Here is a 27,154-nt window from a genome sequence, read left to right as displayed (position 1 = left end):
GCAGCTCCTGCTGCCTGAGAACGTCTGTTTCTTTACTTTTCATTATGAAAATAGAGAGAGGGGTCTCTGTAACTGTACGGCCCTTTTCTAACCCTGAATATCCATATAACTAACATAGTGGCTATCCATCTGACTTGGACTTCCCATTGTACCCTTAAAATACTGCTTTCACATAGTAACTGAGGGGGTTTCATGAGTTGTGATGGTACTTTTTGGGCAAAAAAGTAAGAGGGAAGTTGTCAGCATTGGCCATGCAGATATTCACCTAAATTATTCAAATGTTAAATGTTTTTCATGGTATAGACATATTTCTCTAGTCTATTGGTTGGGACACCATTTCCTATAGCCTATGCTTAATGTAGCCCCATACTTTGGATAGGCGCAACGGATGACGGGAAGGTTAAGGATCAAACTGTTGTAATTCAAGGGCGGGTGAGCTGCTTAAAGCAAGCGGACTCTGTGGGTAATATAAGCATGAGAGGCTAGCCGTTGTTGGAGGCGCGTGGGCGACTGTTTATTGAGGTTTGTGCAGCCTTCCCTTAAAATGCAATTACACACCAGTCCGCCGGCGCGAGCGCTCCCTCTTTGAGTGGCAGACAACTTGAGACGAGTTTTTATATGTAGGCTACTATAGGAAATCCAATATACCCTTGTCCACATTAAAACAAATACAAATAATTTTAATAAACGAAGGTGTAAGAGGTTGACGGATGAATCCAGTGCGCTATGCTTTACTGTAATTACTAGAAATGACACTGTGAATTACTGAAGAATTACAGTGAAAAATGCATCAGACACAAAAACATACAGATCAAGATAAATACTGGCACCAAACGAGTTCAAAGACTGGCTCGTAGAGTGGATATGTCCCTGCTGAAGTCCATATTGAATATAAAAGCAGCGCTTGTCTGAATCAATATTGAGTTATAATTAAACGGCGAATCACGGGATCCCATGTGTGATGTCTGGGCGCATCATGCTAGCGCACACTTAATCCAGCGGTCTATGGGATTGGGCAGAGGGAGTTGAGGTTGAGGAAGGGAATGCAGGATTGGTAGAGTTGAGAGTCAAACTTGTTGACTCACATATTTGTGCAGCCTCGTCCTTTCTTGCTACCCTTCCCATCGGCGCGGAGCTGTCCTTTGGCATTGGTGCTGAAACACGTTTTCTACCAGATCGTAAGGGGACGCTGGAGCGTTGGGAATAAAACATTTAGATTTTTTTGTACACGTTTTGTATCGTTTAAATAACTTTATCGACAGATTGAATACTTTCAGACAGTTTGACACTCTCCGGAAGATAACCGTTGAATTAGCCTACTCCGCTCTAATCAAGAGCGCGTAAAGATCCAATTTTCGACCCAGGTACTGTGGTCTCTTGAAAGCAGAAAGATGGCTTTTATGGTAAAGCACATGGTGGGAGGCCAGCTGAAAAACCTCACGGGGGGGAATGAAGAAAAAACAGAAGCAGAGAAATCAGACGCCGCGGCGAACGGGATGACCCAGGAGGAGTTTGAACAATATCAACAACAGTTAGAAGAAGAAAAGTAAGACGAAATGTTAATGTATTTTATTGGGAGAAATACGTCAATAAGGTAGGCTACTGCTGAAATTGGTCGCATTAAAGTCAATTCCCCATCTGAGCATATACAGCGCGTGCTTTTTTCAGCCATCTGTGCGCCATGCTTTACGCGCCAGTGCCATCAACAGCGCGAGTTTAACTGCAGCTGCTTCTCTCACTCATGTAGCTTACTTAAATTCTGCAAATGATGGAGCAAGTGAGCCAAGTAAAAGTGTGCGTACACATTATTATATGTATCTTACTTGCAGCAGTTTAGATTATAATTAGCTGTGTATAGGTAGGCTATTATTCATAGGTCATCTTGCTTGCATCGTATTCGTTAAAAGATTTGCCTTTAAAACAACGTATGAAGCCGGTCCATGATCGTGTTTGTGATCATATGTAATATCCTTGGTGAGCTAGGTTAATGTGTTTGTGCGACTCCCTGGGGATGCTCCTGGGAGGAGGTGTGGGTTAGGGGTTGGGAAGGTGAGGGTAGGGTGGGAGTGTAGTTTGGGGGTTTAAAACATCACCCCCAATGTCACTAATCCATCCTCATCCACCCCCCTCTCGATACGCCCATGCACTGACCTTCAATGGGTGTGAGTGGCTGTATGTGACTGCGGTCATAGATCAGAGAATCATATTGCTCAATAGAAAATGGATTGGGAGAGAGGAGTAGCATGAAATACTGTGACATGCTCATGCAATGGCTAGTGTGATTCTCTGATGTCCTTGGGAGAGGAGAACACAAGACTTGTCCTCACAATGCCATCAGATCTCTACTATTGGCTACCAGCAAGAGTTTGCTTCAGGAATTGGATGTTTGCTTGGATGCTCATCTACATCTCACTAGGAAGATCTGGAAGCCCCTTCATATAGACAATCTCAGTATGGTTCTCAGTCCACAAAGCTTGTGCGTGTCATTGTGTCACATTTTTATTTAGCCCCCTGCAGTTGATTCGATCAGACTAGTCACCAAATGTCACCTTCGCTCACAGTGTCTGTGCTTTGACATGTTTTGGTAATTGTGTGTCACTTTCATCATATTATTACAGTGTAATTGGTTTCTGTGAATGGTTAATGTCATTGATGGTAGAGGAGAACCACAAAAAATACCCCTAAATTCATAGAAATATGATGAAGAAAAAAAGGGAGCAATTCCATCATGTTGACTAGAACACAGGAGGGTGCAACTGTACAGCAATAATACTGCCCTCTACTGGACGCTACTATGTGTGCATCAAGGATGTGTCCATCACAATGTTCATTGGAAAAATGATGTGGGACATGTATTGGCTGTAATCAAAATCATCAGATGAGTGTAAACCATCACACTAGCCATCGCCAGGACAATCATTACCCAAAATAGAGGGTACATTTTGAGATAGAATTGCGGAGAGAAATCCTGTCTAATATATCAAGCAATGAACTGTAAGGGTGGGTTTTCCTGTGGTGGATCTCAGAGTGGGTTTGTCCCAGTTCCTCTGGCTACAGCCATGGACTGTCAGTAAGGGTGTTTGCCAGAATTTATGATGTATGATAGTACAAAGCAGTGGGTTCAGGAGCTGTGTGTGTGCGGTGATGTGCGTGTGTGTGTGTGCGGTGATGTGCGTGTGTGTGTGCGTGTGTGTGTGTGCGTGTGCGGTGATGTGCGTGTGCGGTGATGTGCGTGCGTGTGTGTGCTCATGTATATTAACAGAGTGGTGTGATCCCCGCCCCCATGGATGGGTTGTTTGGGTTGGCAGCTGCTGATGTAGATTAGTGGTAGCTAGCTAGTCAGACAGTCAGTCAGGGAACAAGCCTCTCAGTCAGACAGTCAATCAGTCAGTAAACTAGCCAGCCAGTCACTCAGTAGCGCTCCCTGTCCCGGAGGACTGAGGTCCCTCAGTGTAGAAGAGGCGCATACAACATCTGGGTCTCATCAGGATCCCAGCCTTCCTACAGCCCGCTATCCCTTACTTTCTCTCGCCCTCCTTTTCCGCCCTTTCTCTTTCTTTTTCAATCCTTCCCGCTCCTTTTTCTCCAACCCATTTACTTGCCCCTCATTTATCTCATTCTCTTTTCCTACTCCACTTTTCCCCCTCTTCCTCTCTTTTTCTAACTCAATCCCTCCATCTCTCTTCTTCCTACCCTTCCTCACTCTCTATCCTGGAGTGCTGCTGCTGCTCATCCACCTTCTGTTGGCCTAGACTCTGGAGTCAAAGCAGAGCGGATCAGAGCTGGTCAGCACCGGCTCCTTCCGGTTTGTCTTGATAGGATGCATTCAGGTTAAATCAAATACATCATGCTCATGTCTGATGACAACTTTATGAATAATATGACAAAAGGTCATTTCAAATGTTACACTTTAGCACATTGTTTTGGTCTTACAACAGGAAGACTGGAATGAAGGATGTTTTATTTTAAGAAGGTGGAAACGTCTCTGCCACATCTGTGTATGGACAATACCCTGATGTTGTTTTCATATACTATTTAAATGATTCTATCTAATTAAATTCCATTAGATAACCTAACAACATTATCTCTCCCTTTTCCAGACAAGAACGAGATGCTAGCTTTGCTCAGAAGAAGGCTGAGAGGGCAACAGTCAGAAGTCACTTCCGAGATAAATACAGACTCTCAAAGGTAAACTTGTCAGATGGCTGAGCGGTTAGGGAATCGGGCTATTAATCAGAAGGTTGCAGGTTCGATTCCCGGCCATGTGGCACGTCACCCTACTTGCCTCGGGGGAATGTCCCTGTACTTACTGTAAATCGCTCTACATAAGAGCATCTGTTAAATGATTAAATGTAAATGTGTTATAATGTGATGTTATTGTGCCACTTCCTTTGACCATTGGAATGTGTATTTGAATTTAGAGTACTACTTGAACTTGTTCTTTATTTCTGTTACCCTGCCTCTATCCCATCATCTTCCCTCTGTTGATCTGCTCTTGCACTCACTTGTTGTGTGTGTGTGTGACAGAACGAGCTGGACGAGACCCAGATCCAGCAGGCGGGGGATGACGTGGAGCTGCCCACAGAGCTGGCCAAGATGATCGCTGAGGACAACCAGGAGGAAGAGAGCAAACAGTCTGTGCTGGGTCAGCTGACCAACATCCAGAATGTTGATTTAGACCAGCTGAAGGACAAGGCCCAAGCCACGCTGGAGGACCTGAAAAACTCAGCCGAGAAGTGCAATCTCATGTGATGTGATGGGGATGCCAGGTCTATCCCCCTACATCCCCTCCCTCCCTCCCTCCCTCCTACCCTCCCGCCCTCCTTCCTCCCTCCCTCCCTCCCTATTTTCTCTGTACCTCACATGATTTATGACATCATGATGTATGCTCCATGAACATGTGCAGTTGTGGGTGTTGATGTTAAATAGCGACAACACACACTCATAGACATAGGTGCACAGTAAATATACATGTGTGTGTCTTGCTGTGTCTACAGGCCAATGGGATCAAGATATGGAGAGAGTCCTAAACAGTGTAACCTCTTATTATGCTTTACATAGAATGCCAAAGTCCCTTACAAAAACAACACTGCCACCATTTAGAAAATGGAACACATGCATTCCATATGACTATTTTTAGAGGTTGTGTAAGATGTTGTAGAACTATGTTCTCAGAACATATACAGTATGATACTAGGTTTTTGTTGTTTCTGAGATATAGGCTACATATAAATGTATTTGTGCTGTCAGCCTGACAGGCTTTCATTCAGTATCCAGGTCTCAGCTGAACATCCTCATGCCTACCCACACACAGTGACCTTTGACCTGTCCTCATATTTCCATTTGGTCCCCTTGTCCTCTCCATTTCAGTGGTGCCGTTTTGTGCTGGTGGTTTGGTGTCATGTAGCTGCTATGATGTGTCAAGTGCTGTCTTTTTAAAACGTCATCCTTCGGCTGAGCGTGCTGAACACAGTGTAAAGCAACACACGCTCCTGTGTATGAACATATACTTGGTATTTGTCTGACTTGTTGTCTTATAAGTCAAATTAGGTAAAGATAGGCCAGGAGTGGGGTTGTCAATTCTGTGTTACAGTTTACACTATTGTTCATTACCAGTGTTCATGTTGTGTGATAGTTAAAACAGCCCGTTTGTAGATTGCGGTATTTGCCATGTGGAATGGGAGTACAGTTACCTTCACCTGTGGCTTATTTGACCTGATAACTGCAGTGTGCTTCCATGTGTGTTTAAAGAGACATGAGATACACAACAATTCAATGAGCCAACTAACCTTATCTTTGTGTGTCAAGAGTCAATGATTTATCACGTTGTTCACCGAAGTATATCATTTTTTTGTTGCCTTGTCAAAAGCTAAATGAGGGTGGCCATGGTGATTTCAGGAATGAGACACGAACATGGTTTTCGTCATCCTCTTTATTTTGTAATTTATTTTACAGTGCATCATTGTTGTCGTTCAGCGCTGTATGAACCTTATTTTATTGATTTTGGACTGACTGTTGAAACTTCAATAAACAGTTTTTTATGAATTGTGCTTCAAGTTTCTGTGTTGTATTTCTGTCTTGTCTGAGCAGGTGTGGGGGTTGTAAATACAGGGAAAGAAAGCTCAGCACAGAGTAGTGGCCACGTAGTGGCCTGATTGAGACTGGTAGTGGGTTTCTGAACACCAGGTGGCGACATAAATAATAGATGTCTAACAAAAAGTGATTTAAGAAGTCAGCAATTGTCATCATTCTGAGGCTACAGATTTAGCTAAATCAGACAGTTATGCTGATAAAAACTTGGTTGTGACTGAAATACAGCCCATATTTAGAAAGTGTATGGTTATGAATGTGGTCATTACTATAATGGGTATGTCTATTATGATTGTCATTATAATATACAAATATATATATTTGGAGATTGGTGGCTATTTACACAAGAATGGCAATTACAATGATAATTTGTATTCCACTGAATGTTTAGATTGTAATCATTGTCATTAATATCATGGCATTATCATGGAATGTGTCATTATCATCATCATGACATTACAATGATTTATTAGGAGGTGTCCAGCCACATGACAGTGAAACCTGCAGTTACTTGCTATTGTGTCATGCAGCCATCTGGTCCTAATGTCCAAGACCAGCAGAGTTCTAGGAGAACTAGACTACTTTGTTGGAGAAAAAAAACCTAGACAGCCCGGGTGTTTTTTTCAAATCAAGTTAGTTACCATTTCAATAGCGGGGAAGCCTGAGCTATTGGTAGTTTTCAAGTGCGGAGTGAAAGGAGAGAGCTGTAAAATATATTGATGCTGAAACCCTTGTCCATTGATAGGCTACAGGGCGTGAACAATCTTCAGCCCAGAAAGACACTGGGCCACTGCATGGCCAATCTTGCACAATTGGGGTGAAACGGGCCAGAAAATACCATTCTCTTCCTTTCTCTGCTATCAATCAAGGCTTAAAAACTCACTAGAATAAAGAACAAGAGGGAGAGGAGAAACTGCGCGCGACAATTAGTAAAAGTTTTAGGTGAAACCCTCACAGTGCTACGGTTTTTATAGAGGTTTTCTCCTCGGTTCCTAATTAAAAGGGGACAGATTTGTTTTTTGCACTTAAAATTGGAGCGGTAGGTTGCAGATGTGAGGTTCTAGCTATGGAATGCGTTCTGTCGACTGCACTGGGGCTCGTGAGCCCCCACCACCTCCCCAAGCTTTGGCGTGTTTTGTAATAGGAGAGAGAGAGACCACACAGGTCGTGAGTTTCATGAAATTTATAAACATTTTATTTATCCTGTATATGCCATGAAGATTGCCAAAAACTACGTTGCTATAGAAATGAGTCCCAGACTGACTCCTCAATGACGACCAATCGTTGACCAGAATTGTAAATGGGAGAGGGGGGAAGGAAAACTTTCCTTTCTTTTCGGTAGGAGGAGGGGAGTTGTGGAGAAATGTTTAACGAAGCGTGAAGCGTAACTGCATGAGAGGGACAAAGACACATAGCGGGAGAAAATACGACAGTGGAGCCGTAATTCAACTAAAGCAGGATATGGAATACACAAAAACAAGACATGCACCGAAGTTGAAGATGTTTTGAAAACGAATGCTAACACGACGTGCATGCCAATCCAAGGCAAACTATACGACAGAAACTTTTGGGATAGAATGCGTCACAATTTAGGCAACAGCCGAGGCTTGCATGTGTTTGTTCTCTTGTTTTCTTCATCGACACCACATTTATGGAATAAGAATACGTCTGTCGTGGAAACGGTAGATTCTAAGTGGCGCTGTTTCAATGCTAAGGATTGCAACATTGTTTCTCATACTTTTCAGACAGTTGGGCTGATGCAGGTTTCTGTCAGCGCCTAACCAACTGTACAGCATCTATCTACGGCTTGGACAAAGTATATTTGCTAACCTATACATTTATATCACTATGATCACGCCACTCGAATGTGTTTTTTAGTTTAAGTCAAATTACTTTTTAACCAATCTAATGCCCTGTTCGACCTGGAGAAATAGGTGCGTTTCGCCGAACTAAACTTCTAATCAAGTATGAAGAGTTGGCATAGCGCTGTGGTGCTACTGTTGTGGGTGTTTGTAGTACTAGATGCCCAGTTAATATGTTGGCAAGCTTTGTTCCGATGCCACGACGAGCCCGAATGTGAGCTTGCATACAGTCAGTATGTAGCCGCGTGCGAAGGAAACCTTCGAGGGGCCCGGAGACAATGCCCCAGCCACTGCATCAACGCTCTGATACGACTGAATTACACTCGTAGCGGGCCAGACCTGGAGACCTGCGACTGTGGACAGGACGCCGAGTGCATCAACACGAAGAGGGCGATCGAGCCGTGCCTTCCCCGGAGGTATCCAGGGGATGCTGGTGGGATCGGATGCACAGAGGCCCGTCAGCGGTGTGAGGAGGACAGCAGCTGCCACACCTCCCTAACTGCCTACTTGTCATACTGTGGACAACTGTTCAATGGCAGGAAATGCTCGTCAAAGTGCAAGGCCACCATTCAACAGATGCTCTTCATACCAAATGGCATGCTCCTCAACCGCTGCGTGTGTGACGGCGTTGAGCGGCCATTCTGTGAAGTTGTGAAGGAGAACATGAGCAAACTTTGCTCCATTGGAGACCACAGCGTCATTTCAGACCAAGCTGATAAGGACGATGTGTATGAAGATGAAGACTATGATACAAAACTTGGTAGAGAGGAAATTGAGCAATACGAGAAAGACTCTGCTTCCAAATTGTCTATCTCCATGGGCCTGGTGTACTTTACTCTAGCACGGATACTATATTGAGACCGGGGTGAAAGTGCTGCTTCCAAGTAGAGCAAACAGGTTTTTGTACACCATAAAGACCAGTGACTCTTTGCCAGTCTCCATTTTGGTGGAATTTTGCTGACTGATTTGAGCCTCAATCATGGTGTGCAGCCCACATAACAGGGCATGGTTAGAATCAAAGTGTGAACTTTGAACCCTCAAGATAATAGTTCAACATAAAATCGTCCACCAATATGTCTAAATATTTCTTTGGACGGTTGTTTGAGGGGAAGTGAACCCAACTTGACTCCTTTTTGGGAAACATTACACCTATTAAACTTGAGGGTTCCCTTTACAACACTCTATTTGTTTTGTTTCGTCTCAATGGTCCTTGGAGTGTGGCTCTATTAAGACTAAAGATAAACATTGGACCGGTCCAGTCTCTGTTTGCTCTCCCTTCAGTTCCAGGGTCCTCTGCATTGTTGAAGCCATCACACTTCAAATATTTGGTGGGAACCTCCAGGAGACACACAAGGGTTTGGGATCAAGTAGTTAATTTAACTGAAGTGCCTCTTAAGACGCCCCCCTGGTCCCCTACCCATGACCCATCCCTCATCCAGGATTGTTTTATATGGAAGGTCTCCATAGAGCCCTCCACCCCCTCCAAAAAACAGCTATCCCTCTTTTTTCACTCATAACCATAAGGTGAATGTGAATTCATGACAGACTTATGTGGATATATGAAGGAGACGCATTCTTATGAAGACTTGACTGAATTATATTTGTCCTTGAAATACATCACAAAACTTGAGTAAAGTATACATGCTGGATAATATAAATTATTATCAACAGATTCCTTACTGGACAGAATAATTCAGAGTAAAAAAATGTGTATGTTCATTTTTTTTCTTTATAATGCTCCGTTTTGTCTTTTCAATCGTTCATGTGTTGTCTTTGCAGTACGCAACTTGAAGGTTTTTCAAACTAATCTTTGTTTTTGTAATGAATGTCTTCGTCAGTGTTATTTGACCTATCACGTAGCTGTCGGTCAGTTATGAAATGTAGTAGTTCTGTCAGTGTATGTTAAATTATAAAATCTCAATGACGAATATATGTTTTACCTACAAATTTTAAGTAATAAATGCAAAGATAGTGTGGAAGAATGCTGTGGACTAAAGCGCAAATATTTTGACGTCTCAGTCAATCCCATAGTCCACTCATGAAATCAATGGCAGTATCTTACATTGTCTTCAATTGTAAAGGTATGTTGATTGTTCATCTCAACAAGTGTTTGAATTACAAAAAATAACAAGAGACTTGCATATAATAAAGGCAATGTATAATACATTTATAATACAACTCTTTTAAAGTAATGTATGCTTCATTTAGAACAGGTGAACCAAATGATATACTATTTACAACAAAACACAAACCAATTCCTTGGTAACTTGATAAAGCCTTACTACCAAGTCTTCCAACATTTCAAATGGGAGTGTTTACTTGAAATTACATACTCTGCATAAATCTGGTTGTGAGATAAATGATACTTAAAGACCACAGGGAATGGATAGACATCAACATCTGCTGAGGTAACCTTCTGACTGGTGTGTGTGTAGTTCTCATAATGCCCTCATTGTGGAATACTTTAGGGATTAAGCACTGTGTAACTGAAACCTGGGAAGGAATTTTAAGTGTCTCGCTACACAATACGTCTTAATTTGACTGAAAGGGCAGAACTGTGCACGGTTGACAAATTCTAGGTTTAAGTTACCTTTCCCAGCACTCAGTGTTTTTAGAGAGACAGACGCAGTAAACGATACCCACATATTTGTATGTAAATAGAAGTCAGTGTCACAGTTGACTCTTACTAGTATTTAAGAGCTTCACTTGCATATAATGTTCACCAAGTCCTTGCGAATGACTTTCTAAGTACCCTCATAAATTAAAATCTTAAGTACAAACAACTTGTAAGTTATTTTATTTACTTCCGTATGTATTCACGTCATTAGATACCTCATACCTGATAACACACTATTTTATTCAACTATTCAAACAATGTGAATTGAGACTTGTATTACTTTTGGAAAAACATGATTTAACCTAAGCAGATTTGAAAGTAAAGGGTGTGGTTCTTGGCATCCTGCTTCTTAGTTGAGTTTGGCTTCACTCTGACCAATATGTCTAACCACTGCCATGCATCTCAAAAGTTCTCCAACACAGTCACCCCCTCCCCGCCCCCCCAAAAAACCCCAACCCTTCCACTCAGCTTCTGGGAACAAAATCAAAACAAACACAAGTAGGGGAGCCTTGGGTGAGTGGGGGGTGGGGTTTACAGAGGCTGCAGTGTGCTGGAGCCCATTTTCTAAATTATCTTTATTCAACGTTTCTCTGAAACAAACCTCTGCCCTGCACTCTCCTCCCTCTCCCTCCTTCCCCCATTAGCAGTGACAACCAAGATACAAGGATTTATGGGCTAGTTTTGTCAGTGTTGTCACCCCATCTGTAGAATGTTTCATTCATGGTGGCAACCTATCCTATCCGGGTGTCGAGGGTTGACAGTTCCTTGAGGATACCCCCACCCCCCCAATAACACACACAGAACACACAACCCCTCTTTAGAACTAAAGCTGAAGTCAATGCAGCTCCACCACCATCCCATTGACTCTGAGCGTGTGACCCAGGAGAGGTGGAAAGGCTGCAAGTGCTCTGGAAGAAGCTGCAGTAAAATGTCTGCCAATTAAAACAACAATGCTGTATAGGTTGACACAAAAACGGGGGGAGCCTGGGGTTAAAATATGTAACTGTAATCTTCTTTCCATCCCTCCCATCTTTTCTGACACTCCTAAAAGCCCTCCCCCCTCTCTCTGTTATAAGTATGGAATGTCCTCAGATCTTTCTCTGGGCTTATGGTGAGGGGCCAGCTGTTACAGTTCTTTACAGATTGTCATATGAGGCCACCAAGATGGAGTGCAGAGATTCATATTGCTTCATTAAAGTGATAGTGGCTGCTTCTCACTGGTGATGAAATTGAGATAATGCAGATACAAGCACTCTAAGAAAAAACAGCAGGCAATGGAGAAATGATTTGTAGAATTTTTATCACATTTCTTCCTTCAGATCATCAATTTAATAAATTTGTTTATAAAACCTCATATCCATATAAAACAGTTCAACAAATTCACATATGTGAGCCCTCAATTTGGACATGTTTTCTTCTCCCTCTCCCTCCTTAGTCAGGTATTTCCTGGTTGCTGTTGGATACGACCACTTATTTGTTTAATACAGAAATGTCCCTTATACAGCAGCAGATTCATGCACGATACATCTTGATAAAACATCCGAGAGACCCGCAACATAAGTTATTATTCAGCTACCGCAAAAAATGTCAATATTCACAAAAGCTGTAAACGAGTTTGCTAAAGGCCCGTCTTGACTGTATGCTACTGTATGCTTGGATCCTGAACCGTGCCAAACCAAAGTAAATGCAGGGCTTGTGTAAATAAGGCAGAAGCCACACCTCTCCAGTTTCTCCTCATAGTGGTAGGGACTGCCCCATCAGTGGAGTGAGCGTGGTGAGGCTGTGGTCAGGCCACAGCAAAGCGACTCGGGGTGTGTGTGTGTGTGTGTGTGAGAGAGAGCATGGAAGTACTGTATGTGTCACACAAGAAATACAGATCAAGCATGAGTTTGAGAGTGTGTTTGAGAGAGAGAGAGATGAGAGGAAACTAGATCACAACAAAGGCCATGCTTTTAGAGTGTCAAGTCAGACAGTCATCTGCTAAACACATCTGATGTGATGAATCTGACTAGCTGTCCCTTTGTTCTGGGGTCTAGCTTCCAAATGTCAGTCAGCCCTCATACTCTCACCCTCACAAACATTACACCATGACACTGTCCCAGCTTTACATAACAGTTCAGCATTATCATACAGGCTGCCCTGCTATCAATATGAATGGGTTGGCAGGAGGGCTTTGAGGGGACACTACAGTACATTGTGATGAAGGGGGGGGGGTGAGGTAACTGGACTGATAAGAAGTTGGCTGGATGACTTCCTTCCTCAAAGAAAACGTTTTGTTTGCAGGTTTGAAATTAATGCGGAATCTCTGTAATTACTTGGCCCTGGCCTGCAGGGGTCTGCCTTCCGTGCTGGATGACCCCTCTGGTGCCCATGGTTACGGAGGCCAGCTCACTGAACGCAACATGCTGAGGAAGAGGAGGGAAGAAGAGCAGAAACAGACTGGCATGTTACTGTATATTATCATATAGGCTTGGTTGAACCCTGAACTAACCCAGGGTTAGTTTTGTGTGTGTGTGTGGGGGCTACTATACCTGTGTGTGTGTCTAAGTGTATGTTGTTTTACGTCAATGTGTGTGAATGATGGTAAGTCTGAGAGAGTCTGAGAGAGAGATTGTAATAGTCCTCAGTCAGACATGACATCTTTGTTAGTGTAAGGTCAGCAGACAGTCTTGGACGTTGCTGTGACCCTCCAGCTGCAAGTGGAGAAATGCCAGTGAGACACGTCTGCCTGCCGCCCTGTCTGGGTGAGCTCCAATAACAGGAGTGCTGTACCTTCAGGAAAACAGAACTTTCCAGAACATTCATATAACGCGCCTTGCACGTATAATTCCTCTGGAATGTCTAACTAAAAACAGGATATTGTCTGGCTTTAGATATCAACTATCTACCATCTCAGCCAAGCTCTTACAAAGTGAGATATGTGAGTTAGGGGGATGGAGCTTGCTCTTGGCTAAAACCAAGACTCACTTTCACAAGGTGGGTTTTACTAGAGGGCAAAGGTCAGATCTGCCCAGAGCTACAGAGACATGAAACCAGAGAGCCAGGCGTTCCCAAGGGCTCCACAGCTTGGTAAGAGAGGAGCTCACATTTTACTAGTGGGAAAAAAAAACTACGCTAGAGGGAAATGTCATTATGGCTTCAGACGGCCATTTCACACTTAACCCCTCGTATATACTGTATCTACTGGTGTGTATGGCTACTGGCCATACACACCAGGGGAGGGAAGGTGGGGGGGGGGGGGGGGTGTATAGGACACACACACACATACACACATGTACTATACTTACAACTTCTCACAGCCTCTGAAAGGGGCTCCCGGTCCAGTGATACATCTTTCTGGGTCTCCTGCATCTGCAAGACAGATACAAACAGCAGATCAAACCAACACGCTTGAATTCAGAACACAGAATTCAGGCAACACTAACCGAACTAGCCCTACCTTCATTTGCTCTTTGAGGTATTCAGCTCTGGACATGAGGCTTTTAATCTGAAAAGAGAGACACGTTTAGTGTGTCGACCACATGGTCTCCTGTCCTTCTCCTTCAGAACCACAGGGATGATAAAGGGATGATGATGAAGAGGAGGTTAGAGCGAGGTTGATAGGTCCCCATAACCTCCCTCTCTTTAAAAGACAAAAAATTGCTGTGGTAAACTAATAATGGCAACGCAGCATCAACCTCGACTCCAACCTTTAATACTCCATTAACCACAGAACCAAGGCTGTAATACAACCCAATTACCCCCGCCATGGATTACAGTCATAATAGCACAGTATTAACCCACCAGTTAGATCAAGGCTGAGGCTCTCACATTCTATGAGGCTATGCTATTGAACCGGGAATTAGGGCCCTGAGAGGAGAGAGGCTGAACGGAGCTCAACGTCAAATTTCTGAACACACACACACACACACAGACACACACACACACACACACGGAGGCCAGTCCTAGCTAGCTGTGCCGCTCGCCTCTCGTGGGTTTTTACCCACACACATGCTTTCGATTGGCCAGGCCTCCCCAGCACAGCGTTAGATTATTACAGCCGCATCTGAATTTACTTAAGCCAAGCGCCCATAAAACTTCAAATAGGGAGGTCTATGCCCTCAGGGCTTGCTGAAATCTCTCTCTCTCCGTTTTTCTCTCTCTCTTTGTCTCTCTCGGGTTTGTTGTTTAAACATTGTTGTGTTGTGTTGGCCGAGTTACTGCCAAAACAGATGACCAAAACAAGAAAGGACTACAGTACTAGAGCTTAAGACAATGAGTATGTTTTCCAGTGGTAAATCAGAATGATTATATAAGACTTCTGAGTAGATCTTGCTATCAGTTTACAGAGTTTTACAGAGTATCACAGAGTATGATTCAGTACAGTATTATAGCTATAACATCGCTACCTGATGATTTAAAGCAGTATTCCAGTTTAATGGGAGGATGACATAGTGTGTGTGCTTGCAGCTGCAGTCTCAGTGATGTATTATGTTATTAGCGCCTACTCAGCTGAAGGTCCACATGTGACGGCTGGCTCCTGGCTGTTGTGTCTGAGATATACAGTAGCCAAGCCTGTTCTGGGTCAAACATAGGGAGGGTGGGGGGTTCAGGCCCAGTGGAAGGTGATATATGTACGCTCTTGCAGTGAGCACTGAACCACAACTCCTCCCCAGCATCCCCTACCCGTACCGCCCCGTTTACCCCCTCCCGGCATTTCCTCACCTCACTGTGGAGCAGATCTCTCCTTCGTCCCTGTGCCTCGGCTGGGGGGGGGGGGGGGGGGGGGAAGAGAGAGAATATAGAGAAAGAGAGAGAGATTGATTACTTTTTTTCTCCAATCATGGTGTTTGCACAGGAGAGATAATTTACAGCTGCAGCTTTGCTTTTGATTGGCTGTAGGGAGTTCAGGGGGAGAACACTGAAGTGGGACAGTCTTTCTCAATTAGTCAGCCTCAGGAGAGAAAAACAGAGAGAAAGAGAGAGAGAATGTGAGGGAAGAGGGGGAGAGAAAAGAGAACGAAAGAATCTCCCTCCCTCCCTCCCAGCAAAGCATGCTGGGAACATGAGCAACAAGAGGCCACTGCCAGACAAAAGGGCAAAGTTACACCCCCCTCCACTTCCCAACCCTTCCCATAATCCTCTGTGCTGCTCACTGCCGTGCCAGGATCCTGAGCCTGCTGATCCAAGGGGAGATGCTCGGAGCAGTCCCTCTATTAGAGAGATAATGGTTTTTATTTGTTTCCAGAGTGTAATAACACTGAGAAATGAACAGTGTGTGTCTGAATGGGAACCAGATGCTGGTGCTCAGTACCACACACAGGGCCCTGGCACCGGGCGCATCCCCTGCTCTCTCTCCCTCTCTCTCACACACACACACATCTGGCTCCCCTCTAGACTCCTCCTCCCCTTATCCCCCTTCCTCCTCCTCATTTTATCCCTGTCCACACCTTTCTCCAATAACTCTTTCTACTTTTTACCCTTCCAATCCATTCTCATCTTAACCTTCAACCTCCTCTCCCTCATGTCTGCCCACCTTCTCTAATCCCTCCCCCACCACCTCCTCTATTAGGACCCTCTACCAGATGAGGTCATGTGGAACCACAGCTAATGTATACCATGCCAGAGTCAGAGTCTCTCCACACACACACACACACACATCCATGTGTGTGCGGGCACACACACAAACACACACCTCTGATTTCATGGTCCCTGAATGCTGGCACTTGCTTGTTCGTTTCCCCCCTTGGCAAGCAGATCTGTATTTATACAAGTCTGTACCAGAGCTGCATGAGATATAATGAATGCTCTTGCGTTCTGTGACTTGACTGTCACTGTTGTCTTTGCCAAACAGTATGTGACAACAGTAATGTATAGACATAGGCTTACCTGCTAGAGCTAGCAGCAGTTCTCCTAGACTTTGCTGGTACAAATCCAGAGTGTCCTGGTCATCCAGTCCCCTCTCCTCCTGAGGTAAAGAGACATCTGTGACTATGCTTGTAGACCACCACAGACACTGCTAGAAACACATCCCGCTCTTAGTTTTTCTGGGCAGTAGAGGCTATGGCAGTAGAAGCAAGCCTACAATACCCAGGTACCCACGTTTACGTTAGCTATGGCGGCAGAGGCTAGCCTACATTACCCAGGTACACCAGCTTACATTAGATATGGCGGCAAAGGCTAGCTTACATCACCCAGGTACCTCAGCTCACCTTAGCTATGGCAGCAGAGGCTAGCTCCAGGGCAGCCAGCAGACGGGGTTGGTCTCGAGACATCTCTGTGGAAAAGAAAGAGTTAGGAGGGGTAAGTCCCTATGTCCCGCACAACCTTCCTCCAAACCATTAACTCAGATGGGGGAGAGCTGGATAGGTGCAGAGATGGCCCACTCACAAGGTCGGGTGGAACTGCGTTATTACACCAATGATATCTATACAAACTTCACAAACACTCTAGGCCTTGACAAACATGGGTGCTTTTTCCACAGCTTGTGTTGGAAGGTAATGCAACAAAAATACATATAATATATATATATATATACATACAGTATATTTGCATATATATATTTCTAGTGGGTGCAGAGGTGAGTGTTCCTGTACCTCTGAGGATGTCCCTGGTGTTCTTGGCCTTCTCAAAGCTCAGTCTGTTGTCTGTGGCCACCAGGGCTTTCAGCTCCTCGGCTCTGGATACATACTGACTGACCTGCGGAGCACAGCTCTTACATTCACCCTCTCTAATCCAATTACAGCAGCCTCACCATGTGCTGTTCATCCACACCATATGGAATTCATAGAGCTGAAATCATTTCCTTTGGAGTTAGCATGTGAAAGAAAAAACGGGGGGGGGGGGGGGGAACGAACAGTAGAGACGTTCTCCAAATGTGAATAGTCGTCGTGTTCTCGGCCTACCTTTTGCCTCAGGGCGTCTTTGCGCAGTCGGTCTGTCTCGTCTGTGAGGGAAAAAAAGGATGTGTTTTGGGTTGAAGTGTAGGGAGGGAACAGTTGAAATGGTGGGCTGAGATGTTTGGCAGTGAGAGGGGCTGGTGGTGTTCTTACAGTGAATGGCTGGGACAAAGTGCTCCAGAGAGCTGCAGTAGAGAGACAGGGCCGCAGACCTCTCCCCTGCTTGGTCTTTCTGGACAGCCTGGAGGACCAGCGCTTTCTGCAAAAGGACACAGGGAATTCTGGGAAATAACATCCTGATTTAGATACAATCCTCCCGACCCTGGAGTAACAGTTTCTCTCTCTCACCGCTTTCCCCAAACTATCTGCACTGGGCATGTGCTCCAAGTCCACAAATGGGTGAGAAAAGAACTGTGAGAAGGTGAGACGGGCATCTGGATCTCTCTCCAGTAGCCGCTGTAGCAAATCTCGGCAGTCTCTGGACACTCTGCCACCAGCAGGGAGCTGAAACACACACAATATAATCCACTCCGGCAACCAACTTCAGTCAGGTGTGCCCTTCATTTTGACAGGGAAGAACTAACAAATGTATTGGGCAAGGGCGCCACTCAGTGGTATGCAATATTTTGAAGAGAAACGGCACAGTCATTCTGAAATTATTATCTTCCATTGTAACACGACCCCCCAGGCCTCCTATCCATCAGTCTTTGTTCCGTAGGGCTGTACCTCACCTCAACGGGCTTGTTACTGCGTATCTTCTCCTCTAATTCAGTGTAGGACTTGGAGGCAAAAGGAGCACGACCAAACAGAGCCTCTACAAAAAGAAACACATCTCAGACAAACAAGGTTTTAGGTATTGCTTAATGTATTTTATTGCATTGTTTAATCATGCATTCAAAGTATGGTATTAGTTTGGGGAAGCAGACCTTACCGTATAGGATGACCCCCACAGACCAGAGGTCCACTCTGGAGTCATACTGCTGTCGACACACCATCTCTGGTGCCATGTAGAGAGGAGAGCCCCTAAGCACACTCTGCTCATCCCAGGGAGACATGTACTGGGCAAAGCCAAAATCTACAAACACGCATGAGAGGCTATGTACATTATAATGGTTATGGGCAAATACGTAAGCTGTGTAGTCAACCATTTTAGGCAGTGAACAATAATACTATAAACAGCAATAACTGACACATACCAGGCATATAACATTACAGTGCAGTATTATTTGGATAATGAACAATGAACGTCTCAGATACAGTGTGAACTGGCTTCAGCGTACCTGCTAATTTGAGGACCGAACCACAGAGCAGAATGTTCTGGGGTTTCAAGTCCAGATGGGAGATGTTTCGCTCATGGAGGAACTGGAGGGCGCAGGCTGTGTTTGTTTTTCAAACGAGGGTAGATAGATACAACTGATTATTGTCTACGGAGACCATCCTCAAATGGCCTCAATTGTGTCACATCTCCTTGGAAATCTTAGTCAAGTCAACCACTTACACCCGCATTCTGTCTAACACTGCAGTAAATAGGTGAAACAGAGCTATGAAGATAGAATACAGGCCCGCATGAGTCCGGCCTGGGTGGTGGACCTCACCTATCTGCTGCAGGAAACGGCGAGCCACCCTCTCGGGTAACAGACGCCGACTTCGGATGAAGCGGGACAGATCCCCTCCTGAGCACCACTCCAAGATCAGATAGATGTTCTCACTGTCCCACTGTCCAGAGGAAGAAGGGAAGTGACAGGAAGGAGAGAATGGGGCAAGTGGGGAGGAGGGCGGGCAAGTTCAGCTTATAAGTGTTTTTCGGCAATGGTTTTGGAAGTGTAGATCAGTTTATTTTCCAAAAACAGTTTTGACCAGTGGTCTACCTGGAAGTCCTTTAACTGCACTATGTGTGGGTGGCGGACAGTCTTCAGGATCTCAATCTCTGTCAGCAGGTTTTCCATTGATGCCTTGTTCAGACTCTTTTTACTAACTACCTTCACAGCCACTACTTCTCGACTGTCCCCCTGCAAGCAAACACACACACAGCTCACTTCCTGAAATTAACATAACTGTAATGGCTGAATATTGTGACATGATGGAGTTGGCTGAGGGCCGAGAGTGACCGACCTTGCTGTAGGCTTTGTAGACTGTCGCATAGGTACCACTCCCCAGTCTTTCTGTGAGAATGAAGTCGACCAGCTTCGGTGGGGCGAAACTCGAGGCCATTCTGACAGCTGCATGCAAAAGTCACTGTGTACGGGACGTTCTGTAACAGGACGTTTGCCACAGCTAAGTCACTACATTTACGTTACATTTACATTTAGTCATTTAGCAGACGCTCTTATCCAGAGCGACTAGCAGTGTGCATGTACAGATACATTCTCCCCGAGGCAAGTAGTGTGAAGTGCCTTGCCCAAGGACACAACGTAATTTTGCACGGCCGGGAATCGAACTGGCAACCTTCAGATTACTAGCCCGCTTCCCTCACCGCTCAGCCACCTGACGCCCCACCCCCCACTACGAGTTTGTTACTCTCTTATTCAGTGCAGTGTTGTCACAAACATCTACATAATCAGACTTTCTAGAAGTAAATCAGATATCTAGCTCGCTATAGCAATGCCTGCATGCAAACCTACCGTCAACTCCTCCAGTTCCCAGAAACGACTAGCGTCCAGCTAATAGCCGATTACTAGCTAGCTATACTGTACGTTGCATGCAACATAACCTGTTGTCTAAGAAAATTCTGCCTAACGCTATATACATTTACAGTTTGACAACATTGATGCATAATGAATACCGGAATTATGCACAGATTTGAAATGTGGTTACCTTCATTTATCTATTAGAAACACAGTCGAAACTGAATGTTTACATCCAATGTGAGCATGCTGTCAATGATCAGCTGACCCATTTCTGCAGTGGTGGCCAAAGGCTGTGCTGCCCTCTAGCTATTAGACCAAGTATGGCATGTTCCTAACTGCTCTCAGGTCTCGACATCTCATGTATTGATGGTACTTTTACACTTAAAAATAATAAAGAAATGGTAAGAAATTGTTTTTTTCAAGGCACACATATATATATATATATATATACTGACTGTTGATAAATTCACCCCACCGTTACTTTGTGGAGATAATCTCTTTATTTACACAGGGGGCGCTGAATCGGAGCCGGACATGTATGATGAATTGGAATAGTAATTTAAAGATGGCGGAAAACATGAAAGCACGTTTGGCTTCCCAGGAAGAACAAATTAAGATCCTCACTCGGGAGATTAGTGGCCTTCGTGACGGTTTAAACGGCGGCGGCACTCTCGCCAGTTCTTCAGAGCTTGAAGACTTGCGGAGCGAAAATGAGAAACTAAAATACCGGCTCGTACACCTTCGCCGGGGTCTTGAGAATGAGCTCGAGCTGGAAGCCCAGCAGGGCAAGAGGGACATTGTCAAAAGCCACGAAAAGAAACCAGACAATAAACAACCACCAAAGAACCGTGCTGAACATAAGGTCATACAGTTTGCCTGTTTGGTCATCTATGTTGTGTGCTTGTTAACTGGGTATTATAATAGCTGAATTTATTTAGCAGCTAGAGCTAATATTTAGCCATGGGAAGCTAGCCCTGAGTGTGACAGTTGTTGGGGGTGGGTGGGTGCAAGCCAGGCAGAGTATTGACCCCCGGCTGAGTTTCAGTGTCAGTATCTAGAAATAGATCGTGTTCATCACCCAATGTATTCCGCTTGTGCTTATTTCAGTTCTATCTGTTCCTTTTGTTGAAGACTTTCTGTGATGTGTCACATTGCTTGTGTTACTACTCCACGTAGGAACCGGCGCAGGCCAAGCCAGTGGAGAAAAAAAAGAAAAAGGAGAAGCAAGATAATGGCCACGGAGGTGGTGGAGTGAAAGAGGTAGGCCTAATTATCATTTATACAGCCTTCTTGCCTGCTATGACGGCTTGCTTGCTAGAACATTACCCTCCAATTGATGACATTCTCAATGCCAAGCTTATCTTCACAGTTGTGCTACAACAGCCCACACAGAGCTATTATTTATATCTCTGGTGTCTGTCTTTCCAGCCAAAGTCTTTGCCTGGGTTCATTTCTGAGCGCATGCAACTCTATGAGGAGCTGAAGAAGGAGAGTGATTCCTTGCTGGCAAGGAGAGTTGCAGACAGCCAGCCTATCACTGTCCAGCTGCCGGATGGGCAGAATGTCAAGGCCCATTCCTGGATCACTACACCCTATCAATTGGCGTGTGGCATCAGGTAGGCCCTGATTTTTTTGTTTTCAAAGACATGAAAGGTGATATATCTAATGAGGCATCAGACAAGGCTGTTCTGAGAAATTTGGTCATTTTCTGACTAAGAGTATGAGGTTGTCATGTCACTGGTTCCTCCCCCAGTCAGGGCCTCGCTGACAATGCTGTGATCTCGCGAGCAAACGGGGTCCTGTGGGACCTGGACAGGCCCTTGGAGAAGGACTGCTCACTGGAGATCCTGCGCTTTGATAACGACGACGCTCAAGCTGTGAGTCTGAGCCCTCCGGGCCACCATACCCCCCTGTATTAATCTGGCTCTGCTCTTTGAGGTTTTAATGAGATGCTTGTTTCAGGTGTACTGGCATTCCAGTGCTCATATTCTTGGGGAGGCCATGGAGAACTACTATGGAGGCTGTCTTTGTTATGGACCACCCATAGAGAATGGATTCTACTATGACATGTTCCTTGAAGGCCAACGGTGAGCACTTATCCATGCTTGTTACTGACTGCTGTCAGGCTTTCTTAAACATAAGAAGGGGGTGTTTTTAAGTGGCCCAGTGACTGTGCTGGTGTGCTGCCTATGGTGATTGGTGTTTGTTTGGTTTTTCTTTCAGGGGAGTGTCCAGTACTGAGTTTGGGGATTTGGAGACACTGTGCAAGGCTGTGGTGAAGGAGAAGCAGCCTTTTGAGAGACTAGAGATCAGCAAGGAGACACTGCTGAAGATGTTCAAGGTGAGCCCTGTCACTCCACACATTTCTCTTGTAATTCACATGAGCATCTACTAACATTGTATTCCTGCTCTTAAAATGTTTCTCGTAGTACAACAAATTCAAGTGTCGCATTCTCAATGAGAAAGTTACTACCCCAACTACAACTGTATACAGGTAAGCAGGACAGCAGAACATTAGTTTGGACAAGAGAAAATGTGAGTGAATTAAATGGGCCAATGTAATTGTAATGTAAAACATGACGCACTCCTTCAGATGCGGCCCTCTGATTGACCTGTGTCGAGGGCCCCATGTCAGGCACACTGGGAAGATCAAGGCCATGAAGATCTACAAGGTGCGTGAAGAACCACAGGGATACCCCATGGCCTTCTGACGCCCATCGGAGATCTCACACGCTTTTCATTTGTCCTCAGAACTCTTCCACCTACTGGGAAGGTCGTGCGGACATGGAGTCTCTGCAGCGTATCTACGGCATCTCCTTCCCTGACACTAAGATGCTAAAGGAGTGGGAGCGCTTTCAGGAGGAGGCCAAGAACCGAGACCACCGCAAGATTGGCAAGGTGCGTCCCCCTGTCTCTCGTTGAGCAATGGAGAAAAGGTTCGCTCTGGTCTGGAAGTGTCGACCTGTGAGTGATATCAAAAGTCCTGTAAACGCAATACAATCCTGCTGCCATTTAGAGCCGAGTTCTACATGTCCAGCAGTGTTGCTGGGTCCACCCAGTTGGGGGCGCTGTGTTTCTACAGATCTGCGTTAGGCAGCAGTGAGTCGTGCTGGCGCTCCAGCTGGTCCCCAGGCTGACTCCATCTATTTTCTCAGTAGGAGACAGACGGCAGGCCCCCCAGTCAGTACTGGTTAGAACATATCCAGCTCTAAATTAAACCTGGAAAGAAGCACTTTCCTTTTCATTGTTTTCAACTCGGAGGGAGAGTGGTGACAAAATGGCACGTCATGTTGAAAGGTGGCGTTATGTGGCGAGCTCCCAGTCCCGTCCATTAAAAGCCCTTGCCCTTTCGCCGAGGCGGTCTCTATCCGTGGGTGCCTGTCATTCATCAGAACAGACTTCCTGGCAGGCCCTGAGTATATCGCTCCCTGCGAAGTGCAAGATCTGTCTCACCATTAGCAACAGAAGTGGCTGAATATCTGTGAAGTCATTAAAGCCGCGTGTTTGTATGTGCTGTGCAGGAACAGGAGCTGTTCTTCTTCCACGATCTGAGTCCTGGAAGTTGTTTCTTCCTCCCCCGTGGAGCCCATGTCTACAGCACCCTGACGGAGTTCATAAGGGTAAAACACGTCATGCCTTCTAAGCATCTGTCCACTCAACACTCACGTGATACTCTGATATCATACTGTTCATGGAAGACCATCCAACTCCCTCCATACTCTGATGAACTACATGTGTGTAGACCTTGTTGGCAGATACATACTATTTGAAGTAGCTCAACAATGTCTTATCACTGTTCTGAAACAAACCTCTGATTCTCACTGTGCATTTCAACAAACTTTAAGCACCGACATAAGAATTCTCTTGCCTCCTGGTGTGCGGCGCCTGTGCTGCATAGGAGGAGTACTGCAGACGTGGCTTCCAGGAAGTGGCAACCCCCAACATCTACAACAGCAAGCTGTGGGAGACGTCTGGCCACTGGCAGCACTACAGCGAGAATATGTTCTCCTTCCCCGTGGAACAGGACATCTTTGCACTCAAACCCATGAACTGCCCAGGACACTGGTATGGGCAAGACATCTTGGTGTCCTTCCTTTTTTGTTGTTGCTGGGAAATCACGTTGTGTTACATCTTATTAGAGGGAATCCTGACAAGGAAGCTGTGGTTTACTGTTATATACTTCACGACAAGGAATTACACTCATGAGGCTTTTGTGTAATCAGATTTGATTGTTAATCCCTCTTTATTTTTTTTCCTGTGTCCTTCTTCCCCCTTGGTCTCTCTGTGCTGCTCCTCCAGCCTGATGTTCTCCCACAGGCCACGCTCCTGGAGGGAGCTGCCCCTCAGGTTGGCTGACTTTGGGGTGCTCCACAGGAACGAGCTCTCAGGAGCCCTCACAGGCCTTACCAGGGTGAGGCGCTTCCAGCAGGACGACGCTCACATCTTCTGCACCATGGAACAGGTGACTGGGGACATTTAAAGGAACAGTGCTTACTTTTGAACGCGGGTGTTTGGGTTATAGGGGTGATGTTATGCTATACCTGTATGTATATGCCACCGTGCCTGTACGACCCCCTGAAACTTTCCCTTGTGTAGATAGAGTGTGAGATCAAGGGCTGTCTGGACTTCCTGCGCTGCGTGTACAACGTCTTCGGCTTCTCCTTCCAACTGTTCCTCTCCACACGCCCTGAGAAATATCTCGGGGACATTGCTGTGTGGAATGAGGCTGAGAAGGTAACTAATGCAGTTTTGTTGGACAGTTCCCCACGTAGGGATGTAGAAGCCTTTTTAATTAGTTATGGTAAAACATTTTGACAATGACAACACATAATGGGATTTGATAATTTTCGTATCCGTTATTTGGAAGATAAAATAGAAAATCCTACATAAAGGAGACCAATTTAACTCATCAAAAATAACTGCCTCAACAGAAGGTAGAAATTGCATGATAACATATCCCTGTGATTGCAAGCAATTGGAGAACAGCCTGAACGAATTTGGGGAGCCATGGAAACTGAACCCAGGAGACGGGGCTTTTTACGGACCTAAGGTTTGTGTGATTAGCTTTCTTTCCCTCTTCCCCCCTCTCCATCAACACCCTTCAATGAAATAAAGCTCTTGAACTCTGTCCAGCACTGCTTTTTTCCTCCTCATTTCAGATTGACATTAAGATCAAAGATGCTATTGGGCGCTATCATCAATGTGCAACCATTCAGCTGGACTTCCAGCTTCCCATCCGCTTCAACCTGACCTTTGTGGGGTGAGTCACCCAATAAAACTAGTGACAGTGCTGAGTCTGTTTCCTGTATAGGAGCTAAGATTACTCTGTAATCCATGTTGAATAAGATTTCTTATCTGTACACCAACACTGAGTCCTACTCCTAATGCTGAGTAGTAGGGAGAGCTACTAAGCTGTGTTAGACAATTGCGCTGATTAGGGATTGTTTTGAACCTCAACTGGCACTGTTGATTAATATAGTGAAGTTGGTGATGTAGTGTGCCAATATTTCTTAACTGATCTACCTGTTTTCATAACTCTGTTTATTTTGTAACCTGTAGGAAGGATGGGGATGACAAGGATAGGCCTGTTATCATCCATCGAGCCATCCTTGGATCAGTGGAGAGGATGATTGCCATCCTCACTGAGAACTATGCTGGGAAATGGTACGTTTGTGTTCAGTTAAAACCAGTGAATATGTGCAGGTTTGTGAGTGTGAGCAAAAACCCCACCTAGCAGAGGCATCCCGTGTGATGTCGTTTGATCTTTGTTTACATTGAGACGTCTCTCTCCATCAGGCCCTTGTGGCTTTCTCCACGCCAGGTGATGTTTGTGCCTGTCAACCCCTCCTGTGAAGAATACGTCAAGGAGGTAAGCCTACCTCAAACCTTTCTGTCTTCATACTGTGGTTCGCGATGATTGGATCACAATCCTTTATATTCCTTTCCCTCAGGTGTGCAAGCAGTTTGTGGAAGCTGGCTTCATGGCTGACGCTGACCTTGATTCCAGCTGCCTTCTTAATAAAAAGATCCGCAATGCCCAGTTGGCCCAGTACAACTTCATTCTCGGTAAGAGAAAATTAATGTAGCTGGATTATCATTGTTATTTATTTGAGAGGGCTAGATTGAATAGCAGATGCTAAATGTTTCCAGTTGCTAAACCCACTGTGGTTCATCATCAGCATTTCAGCACTGGGATTGTTGTACAAGAAGGAAATGTGTGAGGGTAGCTGTGTGTGGTGTGATTTGGCTGAACTGCTGTGCTTGGTGCCTTGGCAGTGGTCGGTGAGAAGGAGAAGATGACTCACAGTGTGAACGTGCGTACGAGAGACAACAAAGTCCATGGAGAACTTGCTGTCAAAGAAGTCCTGGCCCGCCTCACTCTGCTCAAACAGACACGCTGCCGAAACGCTGAGGAGGAGTTCTGAAGATGACTCCATGGACATAGGAAGATATCTGATACAACTATCTTATTGTTTTGCTCAAACATAGTCTAGTGTGGGAAATGTAATGTATTTATGGTACAGTCTAAAATGGGATGGTGTGCGGAAGGCTCATCTGATTTATTGAAGTAAAGGTAATATACTGATATGAGATTCGTCTTCAGGGTTCAGATCTCTTATTGGTTCAAGATTTAGGTATCTTATTGGTTTTACGGAATTACATTACTTGAAAAATATTTAGGTGGAAGGAAAATTATGTTGCTATGAGAAAATTCTTAATGAAGTTAAATGGACTGTGTCAGAAGGACATTTTCTTTTAAGGTCTGGTTTACAACAAGAATCTGAAAAATAAAAGTGTAATGTTCTAAATGCGACTAATTTATGAGGATGTTTTGACAATCTGCATTTTTATGTAAATGTCAAGTGTAAACGTTCATACAGTTATTCTGGGATTATTTCAATTTTCAAGAAAAAACGAATGCAACCTCTGACCAAGAAAGTAACTTAAATTAATCAAACCGATTCCATTGACACATCTGACCATGCAGCATAACTTGCATTGTATTGTTTGTTTAAAACTGGTGAAATTACAGGTCAATGAAACTGACTTGCTTCGTGTAATGTTTCATGTTTAAGCCTG

At 44.8% G+C, this 27,154-nt stretch overlaps 4 protein-coding genes across 5 annotated transcripts; 3 read left to right on the top strand and 1 right to left on the bottom strand.

The window, feature by feature from the left end:
- The first annotated feature begins 1,006 nt into the window (after positions 1 to 1,006).
- cplx3b (complexin 3b) lies at positions 1,007 to 6,025 on the top strand. The gene is made up of 3 exons (XM_062471189.1): positions 1,007 to 1,546; positions 4,101 to 4,188; positions 4,528 to 6,025. Exons 1-3 carry the CDS (start codon positions 1,392 to 1,394, stop codon positions 4,750 to 4,752), a joined length of 468 nt encoding a protein of 155 aa, XP_062327173.1. The 5' UTR covers positions 1,007 to 1,391; the 3' UTR covers positions 4,753 to 6,025.
- Positions 6,026 to 6,904: 879 nt separating this feature from the next.
- On the top strand, positions 6,905 to 10,725 carry si:ch1073-459b3.2 (growth arrest-specific protein 1). Its single transcript, XM_062471534.1, has one exon. It carries the CDS (start codon positions 8,058 to 8,060, stop codon positions 8,808 to 8,810), a length of 753 nt encoding a protein of 250 aa, XP_062327518.1. The 5' UTR covers positions 6,905 to 8,057; the 3' UTR covers positions 8,811 to 10,725.
- Positions 10,726 to 11,810: 1,085 nt separating this feature from the next.
- On the bottom strand, positions 11,811 to 20,367 carry ulk3 (unc-51 like kinase 3). 2 transcript variants are annotated; one of them, XM_062470673.1, is made up of 17 exons: positions 20,069 to 20,227; positions 19,560 to 19,698; positions 19,316 to 19,456; positions 19,043 to 19,163; positions 18,728 to 18,823; positions 18,379 to 18,522; positions 18,179 to 18,261; positions 17,796 to 17,951; positions 17,601 to 17,706; positions 17,454 to 17,494; positions 17,145 to 17,247; positions 16,761 to 16,825; positions 16,438 to 16,516; positions 15,274 to 15,314; positions 14,009 to 14,056; positions 13,857 to 13,920; positions 11,811 to 12,974 (listed from the first exon to the last, which is right to left on the bottom strand). In XM_062470673.1, exons 2-17 carry the CDS (start codon positions 19,656 to 19,658, stop codon positions 12,958 to 12,960), a joined length of 1,404 nt encoding a protein of 467 aa, XP_062326657.1. In that variant the 5' UTR covers positions 19,659 to 19,698; positions 20,069 to 20,227; the 3' UTR covers positions 11,811 to 12,957. The 2 variants fall into 2 exon arrangements, with proteins under 2 accessions (XP_062326657.1, XP_062326658.1); XM_062470674.1 differs by lacking the exon at positions 20,069 to 20,227 and adding an exon at positions 20,262 to 20,367 and having other exon boundaries at positions 11,812 to 12,974.
- Positions 19,514 to 27,121, top strand: tars3 (threonyl-tRNA synthetase 3). The gene is made up of 20 exons (XM_062470672.1): positions 19,514 to 19,590; positions 20,586 to 20,936; positions 21,251 to 21,334; positions 21,503 to 21,690; positions 21,828 to 21,951; positions 22,037 to 22,161; positions 22,298 to 22,415; positions 22,504 to 22,568; positions 22,668 to 22,746; positions 22,826 to 22,972; positions 23,596 to 23,694; positions 23,973 to 24,139; positions 24,374 to 24,536; positions 24,671 to 24,808; positions 25,047 to 25,124; positions 25,234 to 25,334; positions 25,634 to 25,738; positions 25,871 to 25,943; positions 26,026 to 26,140; positions 26,351 to 27,121. The coding sequence occupies exons 2-20, from the start codon at positions 20,613 to 20,615 to the stop codon at positions 26,497 to 26,499; spliced, it is 2,442 nt and encodes an 813-aa protein (XP_062326656.1). The 5' UTR covers positions 19,514 to 19,590; positions 20,586 to 20,612; the 3' UTR covers positions 26,500 to 27,121.
- The last annotated feature ends 33 nt before the right edge of the window (positions 27,122 to 27,154 follow it).

Source organism: Osmerus eperlanus, chromosome 10 (genome assembly GCF_963692335.1).
Source record: "Osmerus eperlanus chromosome 10, fOsmEpe2.1, whole genome shotgun sequence".
Taxonomy (NCBI): Eukaryota; Metazoa; Chordata; class Actinopteri; order Osmeriformes; family Osmeridae; genus Osmerus; species Osmerus eperlanus.
Note: the sequence above shows the minus strand (reverse complement) of the source record. Positions and strands in the feature narration are given on the sequence as shown.